We start from the raw sequence: 19294 nt of genomic DNA on the forward strand, positions 1-19294 counted from the left end.
CAGTATTTCTTCCAAAAATCGTCCAGACCACCGGATTCCGGAGAATCATAAGACAGTCCTAAAATGTTTTCCACGCTCTTTGTAGGCACGTGCAGCCTACCATTTTTTGAGAATCATCTTTTCAGTGCTGTCCCACAACGTATTGGTTAGATATTTGTCAGAACCTTGGTTCCTAATTAAAAGTCTTGACAAGGCGTCTGCATCTGGCAATTTTTCTCCTGGCCTGTGAGCGACATCGAAGGCAAACTGCTGTATTTCGCTCACCCCCTGGCTAGCCTTCCTTTAGGTCGCGAGAGAATAATAATGTATGTCAGTGCTTGGTTGTCGGTGAATTGGCTGAAGTGCTTGCCTTCCAGGTACGTCCTGAAATAACGAAAGACCATTACGACTGCCAATGCCTCTTTTTCCGTCGTTGTGTAGTTAACTTCTGCCTTGGTGAATGTGTATGCGTAATAGCCGATCACTTTGAGCGGTCTCTTCGGATGCTCACTCTCGTCCCGCTGGTATAGTACAGCGACCGTACCATAATTGGAAGCGTCGGTGTTTAGCTCGAAGGGCTTTGAGAAATCAGGTATTACAGCGAAGCTGTATACCTCTACCGTCTAAGGAAATTTTCGTGTCGTTGTAGTAAGCAAAAAGCTCCCCATAAGTGGGCCAATCCCGGAGATAGTGCCATGCCGGACCAACCCGCGGCGGAGGTGGAGCAGGCGTTAAGCACTCCCCATACGTGGGCCGATCCCGAAGATAGTGCAACGCCGGGGCGACCCGCGGCGGAGGTGAAGCAGGCGTTAAGCACTCCCCATACGTGGGCCGATCCCGAAGATAGTGCAACGCCGGGGCGACCCGCGGCGGAGGTGAAGCAGGCGTTAAGCACTCCCCATACGTGGGCCGATACCGAAGATAGTGCAACGCCGGGGCAAACCGCGGCGGATGTGCAGTTCGCCATTAAAGGGTCCACATACACAGCTTCGCTGGTCATCCTTCTTCACTGATATTTTTTTGAGCACAGGGTCAAATGAAGAAGAACTATATTCAAATGTCCAACGAGTTATTCGGGGATTGGGCGAATCTCCCCTCCTAGGCATCGGCCACGAGCTCTTGAGTTCTGGCGGCTTCCTCGGCCCACTGGACGGCCCAAAATTGGTCTTCGAGGGCGCAGCTGAGCAGCGTAGTCTCTCAGAGCGTTCAGTTCAAGGCTGCGTCACTGACTGGAACACCCCATTGTTCGCACTTCCATAAAATGTGTTCCAGGGTTGCCCTGGCCTCACAAAACTTGCATTGGTTTGACGAATAAGGCTCTGGAAACAGTGATTCAAGATCATCGAGCTGAGAAACGTTTCTGTTTGCAGCTGTCACCAAGCTACCGTTTGCCTCTTATTCATTTTCTGGTGTGGTGGCGGAAATTTGTATGGACTGTATGGGACTGTATTTTGTAGGGATCAGTATGGACACACATCAGTTCTTGCTTCTCCTTTTTGTGTGTCTCTCCTTTTGTACATCTAATATCTTGCAGTATGGCTAGATATTAGATATTCGATCCAATCTGATTTGTTTCTTGCACTTTTTGATTCTTATTCGATTCGCATGTGGAACTATACACTTTGCATTTGATTCAGTCTCAAAAGGTGCTATGCGCACACTCCTAAGAAAGTGCTATAAAATGTCCTACAGTGTTATATATAGAGCACAGATACCAATGTAGCTAAAGATAAATTCCATTTACCGTTATTATTAAAAAAGATAATGTGAACTGCCACTTTCGTAAACATATTTTTGTAACCAATTTGCGTAAACCTAAATTTCCAAGAATTCTAACAAAATTTTGCATACAAATGCGAAAAGATATGCGGTCTGCAAGTATTTAACTGCTATTATAATAGTCGGCAATTTCGGTTATGTGTACTTGCTTCAATATGGTTAAGTCGATGTGTGGATCTGTACTCCCCTCAAAGAAGCACAAGCATCTCGTCAGGTGGCTCGAATATCCATCACTCCTGGCCGACACTCGTTTCTCTCTCTCCTGAGGTGCCCTCCATGCACACTCGTTTTTCCAATTTCTGCGTGAATTCACTCGCCCACTTCAACTGAAGCAGCATCACTCTCTATAATAGACACGCCCGACTGCTTGCATAGATTGAAGCAGTGTCTCGTGACGCCGCTAACGCGACTGACGGTGTCCCACGTTCCTTTGGGGAAAAAAAGGTCTACTAAGTGAATGTGGCACAGCAACCTTGCGCGAGTGTACAGTCTGTGTTGACATATTTTGCAAGAGCGGCGGTGTAGCCGGCACTTGGATGTCGTGACAATATGTGGCCGTGGAGCTCACGCAACGCAGTGCTTGCCGGTGGCGTCGAATTCAGCGGTTCCGCAACCAGACTTCCGGAGTCTGGTTGGCTGCGGATTTGAGGGCCTGCCAACTGCAGTCGATGCGATGGCCATGGCCACAGGGGTCGCCTAGCTGGCCAAGGCGACATTGTCGCGGCAACATGGCCAGTGCACTAATGGCGCTGAGGCCACGTCGTACGCCTGTCTGCACGGAAGACCCCAGGATGCAGCTGTCAAAACCAGCGGACCGCACCGAAGACCCCAGAATGAAGCCGTCGAAACCCAGGAACCGCAGGCGCGTCCCGAGGATCTAGCCGTCTGGTCCCATGGACCACACAGCAGGTCCCAAGGTGCAGCCGTCGCCTCCCACGGACAGCACGGGAGGCCCCATGATGCATTCGTCGGGACCCACGTACCACACGGGAAGTTCCAGGATGTAGCCATCGGAACCAATAGACGACACTGGAGGCACCACGGTGCAGCCATGGAAATCAACGGACCGCACGGGAGGCCCCAGGGTGCAGCCATCGAAACCCACGCACTGCACGCGGTTGTCGTTGTGGCGGCGAAGTCGTAGTCGAGGGCTTCTTGGGCCACTTCCGGCGTGCGAAGCACGGACCAGCTCAAGGTCAACAGCAGGGAAAACACCGGTCCTCCTCAATGAACAGGTGGTCGGCAAGGTGTGCCGTTGCCTCCGTTAGAGAGAGAGAGAGAGAGAGAGAGAGAGAGAGAGAGGGCTCTTTATTAGAAAAACAGAGAATCTTGCCGGCGCCTATATAACCGCTGGCATGCTACTCTGTGTAGGGATGGGGAATGGGATTAAAAGATTACTGATGACAGTGGGAGAAAAAGAGGATAAAAATAAATATGAAATGTCAGAGTGGACCTGATATTAATATTTACAGGTGACATGGCGGGTAAATTTAGGCTTTTGTATATGAAGGGTGCAATCTTTAAAGCTTTCCTATTAAACCAATTTCTGACAGGTATTTGAACAATAAATCCAAAACCCGTCGCTGTTTTGAAGGGCCGGGCATTGGACCTAAGATGCTCGGTAACGTTAACGGTTCGTGACAAATCAAGTCCATTTGTTGCTCAAAAAATTCTCTCGTCGCGGTACGCGGGACATTCTAGTAATATGTGCTCCATTGTCTCTAAGTTGCGACAGTTATCACAGCATGGGTTAGTGGTAAGCCCTATGCGGTACAGATAATTGTTCGTGTATGCCACGTTCAGTCGAAGACGATGGTACAATGTCTCTAAGTGTCGAGGAAGTGGTTGTGGAATTTTCGGTCTCATTTCTGGGTCAATGTAACGCAGGAAGTTATCTTGGTGAAGCGGAAGATTCCAGATGCGGTCTTTTTCTTGATACGTATAATTTTTGCCATGTTTGATGCGTTGGCTTTTGTAAAAAAAAATGTTCTTTTGAAATTGCGGTATTGGAGTCCATTTCTGGCAGCTTCATCCGCTCTTTCATTTCCCGAAATGCCGGCATAGCCAGGTATCCACTGGAACTTTATGCAATGCCCAGCAATCTTAGCCCTGTGGTGAAGAAAAGCAATGTCAAATGCTGCAGGTTAACTATTGCAACGCTTGTGCCCTGTTCCACATACATTGTAGGGCTGCTTTTGAATCCGTGAAAATCACCCATGTCTTTGGCGGCTGCTGTCGAAGTACATACACAAGGGCCTCCTTAATGCCATATAGCTCTGCTGAAGTAGATGATGTCGCTCGCTCAAGACGAAACGAGAATCGTTGTGTTCTGTAGAGGGAACAAAAAGTCCGCTAGACGTCCTTGCCTGGTCGCTGGCTGTGTTAAGCCGAGGCTGGTGTTCCGCGTCGAGCTTGGACGATGACCTGCCGTTGACATGCTGACTCTCTTCTGGCGGTGGCTTGCCATGCGTCAAGCGATAATTATGACGATGATGATGATGAGTTCTTTATGTTTAATATGGCATTATACTCACCACGGGTAATTAGCCAAGAAGTGGGTGGTTCACATAAAATAAATACGATTATAAGAAGAGACAGAAGGTAATAGCAGTGTTGAGGAATAAAAATAGGAGACGAATCAAGCAGGATTGATTAAACGTCGAAAAAATTAAACTCGGAATTTGGATGAGAAACTTTCCTAAAGAGGAAGAAGGTTAATATTAAATTACCGCACCACTATTTTTCTGTTACCGATGAAATTGCTTATGCGCAGAGCTGAGGTGGGGAAGTGCTTGCTTGCTTGCCTGCTTGCTTCTTACGTATACCACGGCTCTTACACACCAAAGGGGATTGGCTAAAAAGCCACCCCTGCCGTTGGCAACCCTGGTTGCTGCTGACATCTAGGACGATGAAGTAAGATGAATGCTGAGATTGTAGGAAAACGTCCGTTTTTGTGTAACACTCGAGCAGATCAATTATGGACAATAAAGTGTTCTTTGATGTGGACATAAATTTCAGTACACGAGCGTTTATGCACTTCGTTGCCATAGGTATGAGGCTGCTTTAGGCGTGAGTCGAACTCCTCACCAGGTGCTAAGCAGTAAGACACCATGGCACACAGCGTCTCGAGTTCCTCCTACCTACTCCTTCATACCTCTTTCCACGTGCAGACGCATCTCTCATCAGACAAGCACAGCCTCACACTCTGAGCCGTGCCATCATTCATCACAATGAGCGTTGACCACGCCCCCACGTTTGTCAGATCGGCGGGCAGCATTTAGGGGTGTGCGAATAGTGGAAGCTTTCCAATAACAAATCGAATATTGCCGTATTCGGGTCTATACCCGAATCGAATAGTCACGTTTCGTAAATAGGAACATTTTTGGAATAGCTTTCAGATACTTTTAATCACCAAGTGTGCGACAAATTTTATCCCCGCGCTCATAGTAGGGATAAACTTTGAGAAGCTACTAGGGTGGTTGCTTGGGCTAGTTGGTAATTCATGACAAAAGTGACGTACGGCGCGAAGGACAAGGATGCGAGAGATGACTGCGCTGTGTATGTCATCTGTCGTAGTCCTTGTCCTTCGCGCTGTACGTCATTTTTTCAGAAGCTACGCATTGGAACACGCTGTGCGTCAGCCAGGGAACCAGACATTTCCAGTTAAACCGCTATCATTCTAACTGCCCACTGAGTCCTGTACGAGCTAATAAATTGCCAGTTCGCTCTTAATGCATTATTCGTGCTTTTAATAAACAACACTTGATAACGTGAAGTGTACATGCACAGAAACTTGCTAACTCAAGTATTATTGCACAACAAAAAAGACACGGACGTAAGAGAAGAACCCCCCCCCTTCAAGCGCAAACTTTCAACTAAATTTATTGTGCCACTAAATCGGTTTATACAAGTGAAGCAGTATAGATTGCGCATGCGTTTACCTGAAGAAAACGAACTGCACATTCGTGTAACATAGTTATGAGTCATGTGCTGCCGCTTCCAAGAAACGTAGTTCTTTTTCTGTGAGAGCCCGGGAAGGGAAACTAACCAACTTATCACTCAATTTTGCAATCATCTGCGCTTCAGTTATTTTATGGATGAGCTGCGTCCTGCCACGGTACACAATCGTGCAATCATCCTCGATATGTTTGCAGCCATGATCGCGACAATGAATCGCCAAGAATCCATTGGTGCCATTATTTACATTGTAGGCTGGTCCGCACGGGAGGTACCAGGATGCAGCCGTCTGGAGGACTGACCAGCTGCAGGCAGGCTGCGGGAAGGAGGCCCTCCCGCCTCGTCGTGTTAGCGAAGACGGGACAAGCGCCCTGTCGCCCCCGCCTCGTCCGTGGCCGTCCTGGCCAAAGGTGACGCACTGGCGTTCCGCGTCGAGCAGGCGAAGTCAGCTGCCGTCGACAGCCTCATTCACTTCAGCTTCCGATTAGACTGCTCTGATTGCACGGACTGGCCCACTGGATTGCTGTGAGGGAACTGCCGTCGTGGCTTAGAAAAAAATATTATGGGGTTTTACGTGCCAAAACCACTTTCTGATCATGAGGCACGCCGTAGTGGGGGACTCCGGAAATTTTGACCACACGGGGTTCTTAACGTGCACCTAAATCGAAGTACACGGGTGTTTTCGCATTTCACCCCCATCGAAATGCGGCCGCCGTGGCCGGGATTCGATTCCGCGACCTCGTGCTTATCAGCCCAACACCATAGCCACAAAGCAACCACGGCGGGTCGTCGCGGCTTAGAGCATTCGTCTTAAGCGGTCATACACTGTTGTCTCTGGATCATTGTCAATGATGAAATTTTCATATAGGATACCTGTTTTCCAGGCGGAGAGTGGTGTCCCGCGATGGCGCGGAAGTGACTGATAGTCTTGCAAGCTGCATTGGCGAGTTGTTTGTTTGAGACTAAAACAGGAACCGCGGCTTTTATGCTGCCAACTCAGTCAATTCCGAACACCTTACTTTGAAATGTGGCATACGTTGTTCCTCGCCTAAAGAGTGAAGAAAACGAGGCGGCGTCTCGTGTGTTCAACATATATTTACGTCAATTACAAGGAGAGCGGGTGCAGCCAGCGTTATATCGCCGTATCCTCGCGACGATCAGCAGCAATCTGAATCGAAGTGGCCCAATGCGGGACCGCGTCCTCGCATCTGTCGAGGCAGTTGTCACGCGGCTGGGGTCCGGTTGGTTACGGACTCGAGTGTCCGTGCCCAGCGTCCTCAGCCACCGAGTCGATGGAGGGCGCGGTCGTGGGCATGCTCGCCGTGGCGCAGTTATTGCCACAGCATGGTCGGTGCCTAAACACCACGGTTGCGCCGTACGTTGGCCCGCACGGGAGGTCTGCAGTTTTTGCAGCCGTAGGAACCCCGACATCGCCCGCGGGTCTCGTTGTAGCCGTGTAGTCGCGACCGAGGGCTTGCTGGTCCATGACCGGCTCCTGGGAGACAGGCCAGCTCCACGACGGCTTCGGTAAGGAGTTCACCCCGTCTCCTCGGTGCACCGGCGACGATCGGCGGCCCCCGTGCCCTATCCGCGACGTTCTCGCCTTATCTCGGCCATTCACGGCGGGAGGCGACGGCCAGGTCTTCCACGCTGATCGTAGCGGCTGTTCTGCAGTGGACATGGTCGCGCTGTTCTCCTCCTGATTCTGGGCCATCTTCGAACGCACGGCTCGAGTTCTGGCTCGCGGCGCGTGAAAGGCGACGATGACGACGATGATGATGGCCTCATACTATGGCTTGTGCCCACGCTCAGTTATTGGCCAAGAAGTGTGTGCTTTAACTTTTACTTAATGTTTTGAAGTACTAGATATTCTATAAAAAACTTTCAAAAACAACTTCGTTTAGTTGATTGTATGAAAGCACAAACGGCATCACAGAACATGGTGGTGCATAATCCTCTTCGGTCTTGGCACCTATAGTCACTGCTGACATCTAGGAGGGCGAAATTTGACCGACGATAAAAATGTGCGGGAATACTCACTTCTATGAGACGACGAAACGCTTAGTGCCCGTAACTTCAATCCGTAAGGTGAATGTGAAGATATTTATATAAATAAAAAACAAGTTGCTCACAGTTGGCTCTAATTTTGTTGTTTTTCTGTATTTTATACCACTCACCTCTGTAATATCTGTTGACCCTGAGGGTATCATAACTAAATAACTAAATAAATAGGTAAATAAATAAATAAATAAATAAATAAATAATTATCAACAGCATAGTGCATATTGTTCTGAGGGAAAGTGCTAAGCAATGACAATATCTGTAAGCTTCTTTATGATATTTCTTCATGAACAACAGTGTAATGAAACGTTTTACCTGTGCAAGTTTCAGAATCCAAACACTATAAAATTTTTGACGAGATCACATTAAATTGTTAAGGTACAGACAAGTGTGCCTAAATACAAGTACCGACTGAACACACTTGAGTGGTTGAGTTGCCGGCTGCAGAATTTGAACAGCGTCCGTAGCTGCTACCTCGAGGCGAGTGCTAGGCGAGTGCTAGGTTCCACGCAAGTTTCTCTTACAGCCCATGGACCCGGCAAGCGGCATCGTCATGTGTGATGTCATTGCAGTGCTTGCCTGCGCTTATTTTGTTTTTTCGATAAGTGGCGGCCAACTGGGCGGGAGCTCGATTCCCTTTGCACATGTATTTAGCATTCGTCTGCATCTTATTAAGCGCACGTTCATATCATGTTTTAATTGTTGTAGTTGCAGTGATGTAAGTGTTTTTTTAATATATTGCACCACAGTCACTTATACAGCTCAGGGTTGAAGTGTGCTAAATGGCCACCCAGCAGCCGAATTGCCAACGTAGTCAGCAGGATCGCCTAAAGTATAATGCAGGTCCAATGCACTTGTTGAAATCGACATGAGGGCAACCTTTCACCCAAGGATCGTATAAATTCGATAAAGCTAACTGCAATGCATACAATTACCTTAATTTTCATGCGATAGAACAAGAACTCCTATGCAAAGTTTTCTCGCGAAATATTATTAGCTAATATGCCATGGAACGTATACATAGCTCGCTAAACTCACTTAAACGTCAGCTCACTAAGAGTTGGACCGACCCGTGAGGCTCTGTTCTTATGAGCCTGGCTGAGTATAACTTCGGCGAATATGATGCGGAGCCAATGCGGATGAGTAGAAATTTAGTGAATGTGAGTCGTAACGAATCCGAAAATGCAGTGCAATACCCGTAACAGCTTGCTTGCTGTGTAGCTGTATTTCTTTCTTTCTTTCTTTCTTTCTTTCTTTCTTTCTTTCTTTCTTTCTTTCTTTCTTTCTTTCTTTCTTTCTTTCTTTCTTTCTTTCTTTCTTTCTTTCTTTCTTTCTTTCTTTCTTTCTTTCTTTCTTTCTTTCTTTCTTTCTTTCTTTCTTTCTTTCTTTCTTTCTTTCTTTCTTGATACTGTCAGCCCTTTCATTAGGGCCATTACAGGAGTGGAGGAAAAAAATAACACTAGCAAACATATCTGATTCAGGCAGGACGTACAATACATCTGAATACAGCGTACAAAAAAGAAATTGCAGTGCATATACATTGTAGTAAAGCAGGCAGAAAAACCAATCAATATCCTTTGAGGCATGTGAAATAAGAACGATATACACAGATAATAACACTATCATAAAATCAGATGATTCACCGAGTCAGATAATTAACGCACCGCGCTCTCGCAATAAATAACGGCATGCAAATTACTCAGAAAATTATTAAAAGAGGCAGGCTGAACTACGAAATCGGTAGTGGAACAAAACAGGGCGACTTCTGGCCTCCAACGGGAGCAGGTGTTTGCTTGACCACAGCTTCTCCTTGTGAACGTGGCCGCTTGTGAAAATGTAGAAAGGAAGTTGGTCGTATTGGCTTCAATGCCGTAATAAGAAACTAATCGGATGTGGCATGCAGCGAGTCGCTTCAGATTTAACGTTGTCATACCTCACGAACAGTTACCAGTACCAATGTTCAAGGAAGTGCCCCATGCCGTAAAATAAAGAAAATGAACTTTATGTGGACCATCAGAGTTATATTTTAGAATGGTGCTCGCTCGTTTGTTTACATACACAATATGGAACATACATCGTGACAACGGCGCCAACATTTCGAACGCTTTTTAATTTGCAACTACATAGGAAATCGTATAAGTATAGGGAAGTATCTCGCTTTGAAAGACAATGGAAGGGGTTAGGGATGAATACTTCTTGCATTAACAATAATATTATAAGAGAAATTATAGCAATTTGAAATACCAATAAGCAGGAAAGACGACAGTTGTAGTAACATAACGTTTGCAGTCGCATCCACGCAAGTTAACGAAAAAAAAAAAAACAGAAGTGCGTGGTTTGCGTACGAATTTTCTCGGGTTAATTTCACTTATTCATAGGTGAATAACCCAACTTTCCCAAGCAGCTGGACCTCCATGGAATGGAGTAGCTTAATCCACAATTCTCTAACGGAGATCTTAGGCTATTCATCTTTCTATTCGGAATTAGCAATTAAGTATTAACGTTTAGCTTTGCTGTAAAGTGATTGGCACAAAGGCATCACACGAAGAACGCACATACAGCGTAAACATTTTGTTGTGCGTGGAATTTTCTACCCGCTGCTTGCATATAACAGAGCTCAAAGTTTTGTCTCATGGCTCCGCTGACGCGACCCATGGTGTACCACGCCCTGCTGGAAAAAAAACAAAAGAAAAAAAAGAAGGAACGCTAATAGGTTGTCAGTTACTTGTCGACACAGAGTGACGAGTGAAACAAGGGCGACCGGGCACGTATGTACAATCTGTATTTACACATTTTACAAGAGCGTCAGTGTAGCCGGCACTTGGATGCCGTCATAGTATAGGCGGCCATGGATATCGCGCTGCACGATGCGTCGCCGGGGCCGCCTTTGTCCGGGTCCCCAACCAGACTTCGTGAGTCTGGTTGGTTACGGATTTGAGGGCCGCCAAAAGCGACCGCCGCGTCATCCGTGGGCACGGGGCCTTGTCACGTTGTCTACGGTGAAGTTGCGACGGCAGCACGGCCCGTGCCCTCATGGTGCCCGGGCCGCATGGCAAGCCGGTCCGCGAGGGAGGCCCCAGGATGCAGCCGTCAGAACACCCGTACCGCACGTGGTGGTCGTTGTCGCGGCGTAGTCGCAGTCGAGCGCTTCTTGGGCCTCTCCCGGCGTCCGGAGGGACTGGCCAGTCCCAGGCCAGGGTGAAGACACCCGCCCCTCCTCGGCGGACCGGCAATCGGCAAGGCCCTCCCGTCACCTCGGCACGACCGTGCTTGCCTCGTCTCTGGCCTCTCTTGATTCGAGGCGACGCGCTGGCGCTCCGCTCCATGCCTGGGCGTTGACCTGACGTAGCCGTGCTGGGTCGCTTCTGGTTCCGATTCCTCAGCCGCTTGAGAGCACGGTCCCGCGCACTGACTCGCGGCGCGTGAAGTGCGGCCGCCTCGTGGCGTCTTCGTCTTCGCTGTTCTTTATTCCTGGTCACTGCTGACATCTAGGATAGCGAAGTGTGACGAACGTTGAGATTGTCTATTCTTGTGGGATAGCTAAACTCTGAGCGTCATAACGCGATGATGTAGGGTAAAAACTATTTGAATATATAGGAAGCGTCGTATACGCATAGCGGCGTGACATATTGCCGAGAGCAAAAGTTTGGGGACCCGAGATGACGCAAAATTTTTTCTTCTTGTCATGTAGTACAGTTTACATGTGGCTTTTTGACTTGCATGCTGCATTTCGACAATTTCACGTTGCACGGATGGGCAAGAAGAAGGTATCTTTTTTTTTGCCGTGCTCCCTAAACGTGTGCTCTCAATTGTATATGTTCTCTTATCTGTAAATAAAGGGCTAGGCGTTTTCGGAGCCTATCCTTTTCTTTAGGAAATTGGAGGTTGTTTTACGGAATGAGTTTTTTTTTCTTCGCTCATATCTGAACTTATGGAAAGTTTTTCTTTTCTTTCTTTCTTTCTTTTTTACAGCGCATCGCATTTCTGAGTTTTACGTCCTTTCTAGCACCCCCCCCCCCCCCCTCCGCCCCTTTCTTTCTACTACAGCTTAAAAGCCTCCTGGACTGCTGAAGAAAATAAAAGTGAGAAGGAAAAATAAGGAATAAAGCACATAGGATGAGATTATAGCCATAGAAATGTTTTTATTTACACTTATTATTTACTATAATGAAAGTGTTTCCCACCGTTAGAATGATTGCCAGCTAATTTAGCCAAGGTATCGCAGTATGCGAAAGCAATGTAGGAGGACGAGAGTGGGTGCATGTTGTTTTCGGCGTTATGGAGCAAGACGCACTAGTTTTCTTGCGTTCTGTTTGCAATATTATTAACCAATTTCGCAAGTATTCACTTTTGAGAAGAACTTCCAGTGGGAATGTTGTATATTCTCCATCACGTTTGCGCAGAACTCCAAAGAGTATTTGCTGCTTTAAGTACACGCAACAGTATTGAAGTAGAACTGTGCATATAGGGAGAACGGCGGAAAATGCTTTAAACCTATGCGAAACTAGGACGTCTGGTAGGACGCCGTAATTCGCGCTATACCAATCCTTAAGCTTCTATTAGTGGTCCTCATAGGTAGAGCAGTCGTCCGAAGAAGAGCCTGTTCACGAGATGCTTTGAGCGACAAAGCAAACTGTACGACAAGGGTTGAACGCTCCTGTTCGTGACATGACTTGAAGAGCGGTCAGCGGAGCTGACTGTTTGAAGGAGTGTTGCGCTTCTCTGCTTCGGTTGGGTAACGTTTCTGTTAATTTGTAGATCGGAACTTCGACTGCGACATCTTCGTAATTTTTAAATGCTACAACATGTATCTATTTGCACCAATCACGTAAGTGGATCGGTAATGGATCGTTATTGTATTCGTCTATTGGCGAGAAGAGCACGTATACCCATAGAATAGTGTCGAAGGCCACTGAATGAAATGCGTTTTTGCTGTTGTCAAACGGCGTATCAACCCTGGGAAGAAGATGCGACAGTTGTTACAGGAGTGATGAGCACGACGATCTGCACGGGCTACGGTGACTCAGCCAAGCAACACTGCAATACACACAGAATTAGCGTGTGCTTGCTGGAAGCATGTATTTTAGCGGTTCAGCGTGATTATGCCGGACGTGTCTCGGCGTAATGGATGCTAAAGCCAACGAGATGAGTGGACGTACCTGAAATATACGTCTAACATCTAGCGTGTCTGTAAAAAAAGCTGAAGGGGAGCGTCGGACGTACCTTGATTAGTATTTTGATTTAATCGAAAACCGTCGTTCTATAAAGAAATGTTCTGTATTCGCCGTCACTAAATAAATGGTATACAAAAGGGGACCGTAGATCATCACACGCGTTGTGTATCTCTTCTTCAACTTTTAGCGACATTCTCGTAGTTTAGCCAAATGTCAGGACGCCGGAACAACATATTTCACGCATAATAATGCCGGAATGATCTTGTTGGAATTCAAGAACAGGCAAACGCTTTTCAGTTGCATATCCCAGAAACAACATTTGCCTATTGAGATTCGTTGCTGTCCGCCTTGGCAGTTCTTATCTTAAATATCGTAGCCGGAAACCTTATCTCTCTCATTAATGCGCTCGTTAGCCAAGCAGCACCATTTTCTAGATTCATTCTACTACCTGCTCGCATTTCACACTTATTATTTATTTATTTATTTATTTATTGTACTCTCAAAGCATACAAGCATTATAGAGGGGAGGGGTCAATCATTCAACATAAGTACAGTTATTTGCACATACACAATTGAAAATTTCAAAAATGGGAACGATTGTTATTTCTAATAACAACGAAATTTCACACTGTCATGCAAGTCTTGTACAATAATTCCGGCAAGAAAATACTTTTGCAGCCGATTAAGACAACAAAAGATGAAGTTTCTAAGCGACATAGAGAACGTTTACACAAGTTTACATACTTGGCGCCACGGAATATTTCTGATACCACATAAGGTCTCAGGACGAAATGAGTCCGATAATGCCTCAGAACGGGATGCAGTATCTTGTAATGGCCGTGACGTGACTGGCGACATTCCATGTTCTGTTGCCTACATTGCGGCAACATATATTTATAGGCATGGCACACCAAAGCTGCGATTTCTTGACTCAATTCACTCTATCGCAGTTATTAAAATAGAAAGCCTCTTGATTATTTCCTTAGTGAGAGAGACAAGGCGGCTTCGCGCGTACGTACAACCTCTATTGAAGTAATACACAAGAGCTTCGCAGTAGCCGGCTCGTGAGCGACGTGACACTGCGAAAGCCCCGTGACCGTACAGCGATAATAGTTGTGGCACCATCGCTGCTTGCAGACCCATAACCATGGTTCAGGAAGCTGTAGCCGCCACATCACAGCTGGCCACGGGCGTCACCAGCGTTCCTTGTGGCGAAGTTAGCATGGCCCGTGCCCTCTTGGCGGCAGAGATGTGTAGCACGTCATACCGCATGGCAGTCCCAGTATGCAGCTGAAAGAAGCACCGGGTCGCTCGCGCTGGCCGTTGTGCTGGTGTTGTCACAGCTCAGGGCCTTCATTGGCCGCTCCCGCCGTCCAGAGGACTGGCCAGCACCTTGGAGGCTGCGGGAAGAACACCATCTCGCTTACTCGGCGTTGAGAAGACGAGCTAGATGCCCTGCCACCTCCGCGCCACGTCCCCGCCTCTTCCGTGGCCTTCTTGTCCCAAGCCAGGGCACCTGTGTCTCGCGTCGAGCAGCCGAAGTCTTCTGCCATCGAGGTGATCATGTCTTTCAGTTTTCGAATATTCTGCTCGAATCGCTCGGACTGGCGCGTTAGCCCGGGGGGGGGGGAAATGTAGTCTTGGCGTCGAGACTTCGGGAGTCATGATTTTGTTATCCATTTTAAACGGCCTCTCACCAGGTTTGGCCATCTTGAGCTGAGAGGCGCAGTGCATAAACTATGCGCTATAAGGAACGTGTCTGTTACGTACTACATCCCTACGTGCCACGGAAAGAGCTTAAATTTCAAGCCAATCGCCCTTTGCCCTTCTCGTCGAGGACCCCGCACTCCCAGCCGGCGAGTCGACGTCACTCGCATAAGTGCGCCTACCTATATGGCAGTTCTGGCCGTGAAAATTATTCAAGGCAACATCAGTCATTTGCGGGAACTGTTTCTTAAAACACTAAATAAACGATAAAGAAATAATAAAACATAGAAATGGAATGTGCGCGTGTTTTTTTTTTTTTTACCTCGTAACGTAGCAAAGTAGACGTCGTTCCCTACTTGTGGCCACACTTGCGCGGAAAGAACGAAAGTGTGTCACTTGTTACCGTGTTTCTTCGCTGCAATGATGCTCTTTCATCCTCTCGTGTCTGTCTCAGTGCTCGTTACTGTGGCACTGACTCATACTGCTAATCAGGTGTTCTGGTGCTGATCGAGCAACATTATCCACGGCGCACAACGACACAAACGCATCAGCTCGCGCGCGAGATCGTCACCGTAAGTGCGCCAATCAATAAAAACACGATCCTCCGGCTGCGGTAGGCGAGAGCGCAGAGAAGGAATTTCGATTGCGGAGGCTAAACGGGGAAAGGGGAGACAGGGTCTATTTAGGCAGTGACGTTCGCCTGCTGACATTGAGTCGCGTTCATTGAAAGGCAGTACACACGTACTGGCCCATACCCAGTGACCCAAGTTGGCATCAAAGAGGTTCGTCGAAGATCTGCAAAGATCGTCCAGTGCTCCAAGTACTCGTAAAAGAGTTTCATTGGACAGCGGTACATACCCTGTTCTGTATCTACAGTGACCAATGTCGACCTGCAAAAAGTTTGCTGAAGAGCAGCACGTAGTTACAGCATGTACCGCTGGGAGATCGGTACGAGAGGCCTTCGTCCTGTAGTGCAAATAAAGATAGGCTGGTGATGATATGTAAACATTGCCACATACAAAGCCACCCAAGTTGGTACAACGGTCGGTTTCGAAGCCTGTACCCTCAGCACAGCCAACCTGATGCGCTACCCATTCGACCATGGAGTATCAGTGACCCAAGTAGGCGGAAAAACGGTTCTACACAAACAAAGGGAAGCGCGAGAGCTGAAGCCCGCCGGTGTACGCCTCATACGTAACTCATTTCGACAGCGACAATATGTTCTGTAGTCGTACTTATTGAATGATAACGCATTACCGTCGACCAGACGCCCTTACGATTTGCTGCGCTGTGTTAATGAAGGGTTAACAGGCTTAAAAGAGAGAAAGAAGGGAAGAGGGAGACAGAGCTAGCACCAGCAAACCAAGTCTAGAAACAGTCGCAGACAACGTAGGGAACGTTCTTCCACTGCCATTGTTTTGACGGCGGTGTGATGAAAGTCGTCGAATAGGACTGTCCAGTGATTTGGCATAAGAATGTAGCCTCAACTGCAGGTGCATTATGTGTGGTCGCGCTTCCACTGGACCGCGTTTCTTTCACTTCTTGTCGTTTAATCTGAACTTTGTTGTCTCCTCGCTCTCATACGACGCCCCATGATGCACCCTCATCTTAACGGAAGAAATTCTTGGCTAAGAAATTGCGTGCGAGCCCCACAGCTTGGTGAATTCCGCCCATCATCTACTCGGTCATCGACACTGGTTTTGTCTATGACCAGTGACCAATCGGTGGTGGATAAGAAATAACATAAACCAAGATAAATACCAGGCTTGAAAGCAAAACCAGACGAATCGTTTACGCCATTTGGAGGAGCTCTGCCTCAGTGCTGACAAAGAGGGGAGTTATGTATATTGACAGGTGACACTTGTCGCCATGCACAAGGGACATGTCCGAACAAGAGACATCTATAATTTGAGTATTCGAGAGGCAAAGGTCGATGAGGTTGCCACAGGAATTGGCGATGAAGTTTTTCTGGTGAAGGGAATAGAGCGCCGGGAAGTCGTATAAAAGGCTGCATTTCTTGTTTATATAATGATTGTAATAAGAATATCTAAGCGCGCTGAAATCAATTCGAGGTGTATTGTATCAATTCGAGGTGTAGATATTCAATAGAAGGGGTGACCTCATCAAACAAAACACACGAAATATTCGCCTGTACATAGAAGGGCCCAATGACTGCGCGATACGCTGACTTTTAGCAAAGCCGTTTCCTGTAGAATTTCTACGTCGTTGCGCAGAACACATCTTACCGAACTGTCAACAGCAATCAGGACGACACCACCTTTTTGTTTAGATCCACTGAAGCCCCGCGCACTACGGAAGACATTGTTGTTGTTGTTGTTGTTGTTGTTGTTGTTGTTGTTGTTGTTGTTGTTGTTGTTGTTGTTGTTGTTGTTGTTGTTGTTGTTGTTGTTGTTGTTGTTGTTGTAGTAGTAGTAGTAGTAGTAGTAGTAGTAGTAGTAGTAGTAGTAGTAGTAGTAGTAGTAGTAGTAGTAGTAGTAGTAGTAGTAGTAGTAGTAGTAGTAGTAGTAGTAGTAGTAGTAGTAGTAGTAGTAGTAGTAGTAGTAGTAGTAGTAGTAGTAGTAGTAGTAGTAGTAGTAGTAGTAGTAGTAGTAGTAGTAGTAGTAGTAGTAGTAGTAGTAGTAGTAGTAGTAGTAGTAGTAGTAGTAGTAGTAGTAGTAGTAGTAGTAGTAGTAGTAGTAGTAGTAGTAGTAGTAGTAGTAGTAGTAGTAGTAGTAGTAGTAGTAGTAGTAGTAGTAGTAGTAGTAGTAGTAGTAGTAGTAGTAGTAGTAGTAGTAGTAGTAGTAGTAGTAGTAGTAGTAGTAGTAGTAGTAGTAGTAGTAGTAGTAGTAGTAGTAGTAGTAGTAGTAGTAGTAGTAGTAGTAGTAGTAGTAGTAGTAGTAGTAGTAGTAGTAGTAGTAGTAGTAGTAGTAGTAGTAGTAGTAGTAGTAGTAGTAGTAGTAGTAGTAGTAGTAGTAGTAGTAGTAGTAGTAGTAGTAGTAGTAGTAGTAGTAGTAGTAGTAGTAGTAGTAGTAGTAGTAGTAGTAGTAGTAGTAGTAGTAGTAGTAGTAGTAGTAGTAGTAGTAGTAGTAGTAGTAGTAGTAGTAGTAGTAGTAGTAGTAGTAGTAGTAGTAGTAGTAGTAGTAGTAGTAGTAGTAGTAGTAGTAGTAGTAGTAGTAGTAGTAGTAGTAGTAGTAGTAGTAGTAGTAGTAGTAGTAGTAGTAGTAGTAGTAGTAGTAGTAGTAGTAGTAGTAGTAGTAGTAGTAGTAGTAGTAGTAGTAGTAGTAGTAGTAGTAGTAGTAGTAGTAGTAGTAGTAGTAGTAGTAGTAGTAGTAGTAGTAGTAGTAGTAGTAGTAGTAGTAGTAGTAGTAGTAGTAGTAGTAGTAGTAGTAGTAGTAGTAGTAGTAGTAGTAGTAGTAGTAGTAGTAGTAGTAGTAGTAGTAGTAGTAGTAGTAGTAGTAGTAGTAGTAGTAGTAGTAGTAGTAGTAGTAGTAGTAGTAGTAGTAGTAGTAGTAGTAGTAGTAGTAGTAGTAGTAGTAGTAGTAGTAGTAGTAGTAGTAGTAGTAGTAGTAGTAGTAGTAGTAGTAGTAGTAGTAGTAGTAGTAGTAGTAGTAGTAGTAGTAGTAGTAGTAGTAGTAGTAGTAGTAGTAGTAGTAGTAGTAGTAGTAGTAGTAGTAGTAGTAGTAGTAGTAGTAGTAGTAGTAGTAGTAGTAGTAGTAGTAGTAGTAGTAGTAGTAGTAGTAGTAGTAGTAGTAGTAGTAGTAGTAGTAGTAGTAGTAGTAGTAGTAGTAGTAGTAGTAGTAGTAGTAGTAGTAGTAGTAGTAGTAGTAGTAGTAGTAGTAGTAGTAGTAGTAGTAGTAGTAGTAGTAGTAGTAGTAGTAGTAGTAGTAGTAGTAGTAGTAGTAGTAGTAGTAGTAGTAGTAGTAGTAGTAGTAGTAGTAGTAGTAGTAGTAGTAGTAGTAGTAGTAGTAGTAGTAGTAGTAGTAGTAGTAGTAGTAGTAGTAGTAGTAGTAGTAGTAGTAGTAGTAGTAGTAGTAGTAGTAGTAGTAGTAGTAGTAGTAGTAGTAGTAGTAGTAGTAGTAGTAGTAGTAGTAGTAGAACGCGCCAAAATGGCACATGTAAAGGGGAATGCGCCTGTAGCAGAAGTCCAGAGGGGAGGCCTCAACAGAGCAAATATTACTACTAGCAAGATGAGGAAATTAAATTGGAAAGCTTTCAAAATGGGACGCCGTAATCCTGTAAATATAATATGCCATCGATGTAGGGCAGACCATTCATTATGCCAAAGGAATCTCAGATGTCGAAAGTAAAAAGAAAACGATAAAAGTGCGCGCATCGTTAGGCGAAGTAGAAAAATGAAAAATACGGAACCAACGATGGACGCTAAGACAAGAGGATGTGGCATTTGATCTCAATACCGGCACATTATTTGTGCCAGCTATATTCATTCTTTTTGCCTTCACTGTGGTTACAGTGTCGCCCTGTTTACATATTTCTCACCTACGGTATTTTTCGCCACGTTTCCATAAATAACTGAATAACAAAAAAAAACTTCCTGTTTAAATCTGAAGACCTCGGCGACCACTCGTAAAGCCGTATACTTCTGGGTTGACACACAATAGAACTATCGCAAGTTGATG

General features: G+C 45.9%; 1 protein-coding gene across 1 annotated transcript in view; it reads left to right on the forward strand.

Moving 5' to 3' along the window:
• LOC139048701 (uncharacterized) overlaps positions 1–19294 on the forward strand; it is a 45962-nt gene that overhangs the window by 11282 nt on the left and 15386 nt on the right. Inside the window, exon 3 of the mRNA XM_070523212.1 lies at positions 5970–6125. Within this exon, the coding sequence (XP_070379313.1) occupies positions 5970–6125 (156 nt within the window). The remainder of the gene's footprint in view (positions 1–5969; positions 6126–19294) is intronic.

Source organism: Dermacentor albipictus, chromosome 1 (genome assembly GCF_038994185.2).
Source record: "Dermacentor albipictus isolate Rhodes 1998 colony chromosome 1, USDA_Dalb.pri_finalv2, whole genome shotgun sequence".
NCBI lineage: Eukaryota > Metazoa > Arthropoda > Arachnida > Ixodida > Ixodidae > Dermacentor > Dermacentor albipictus.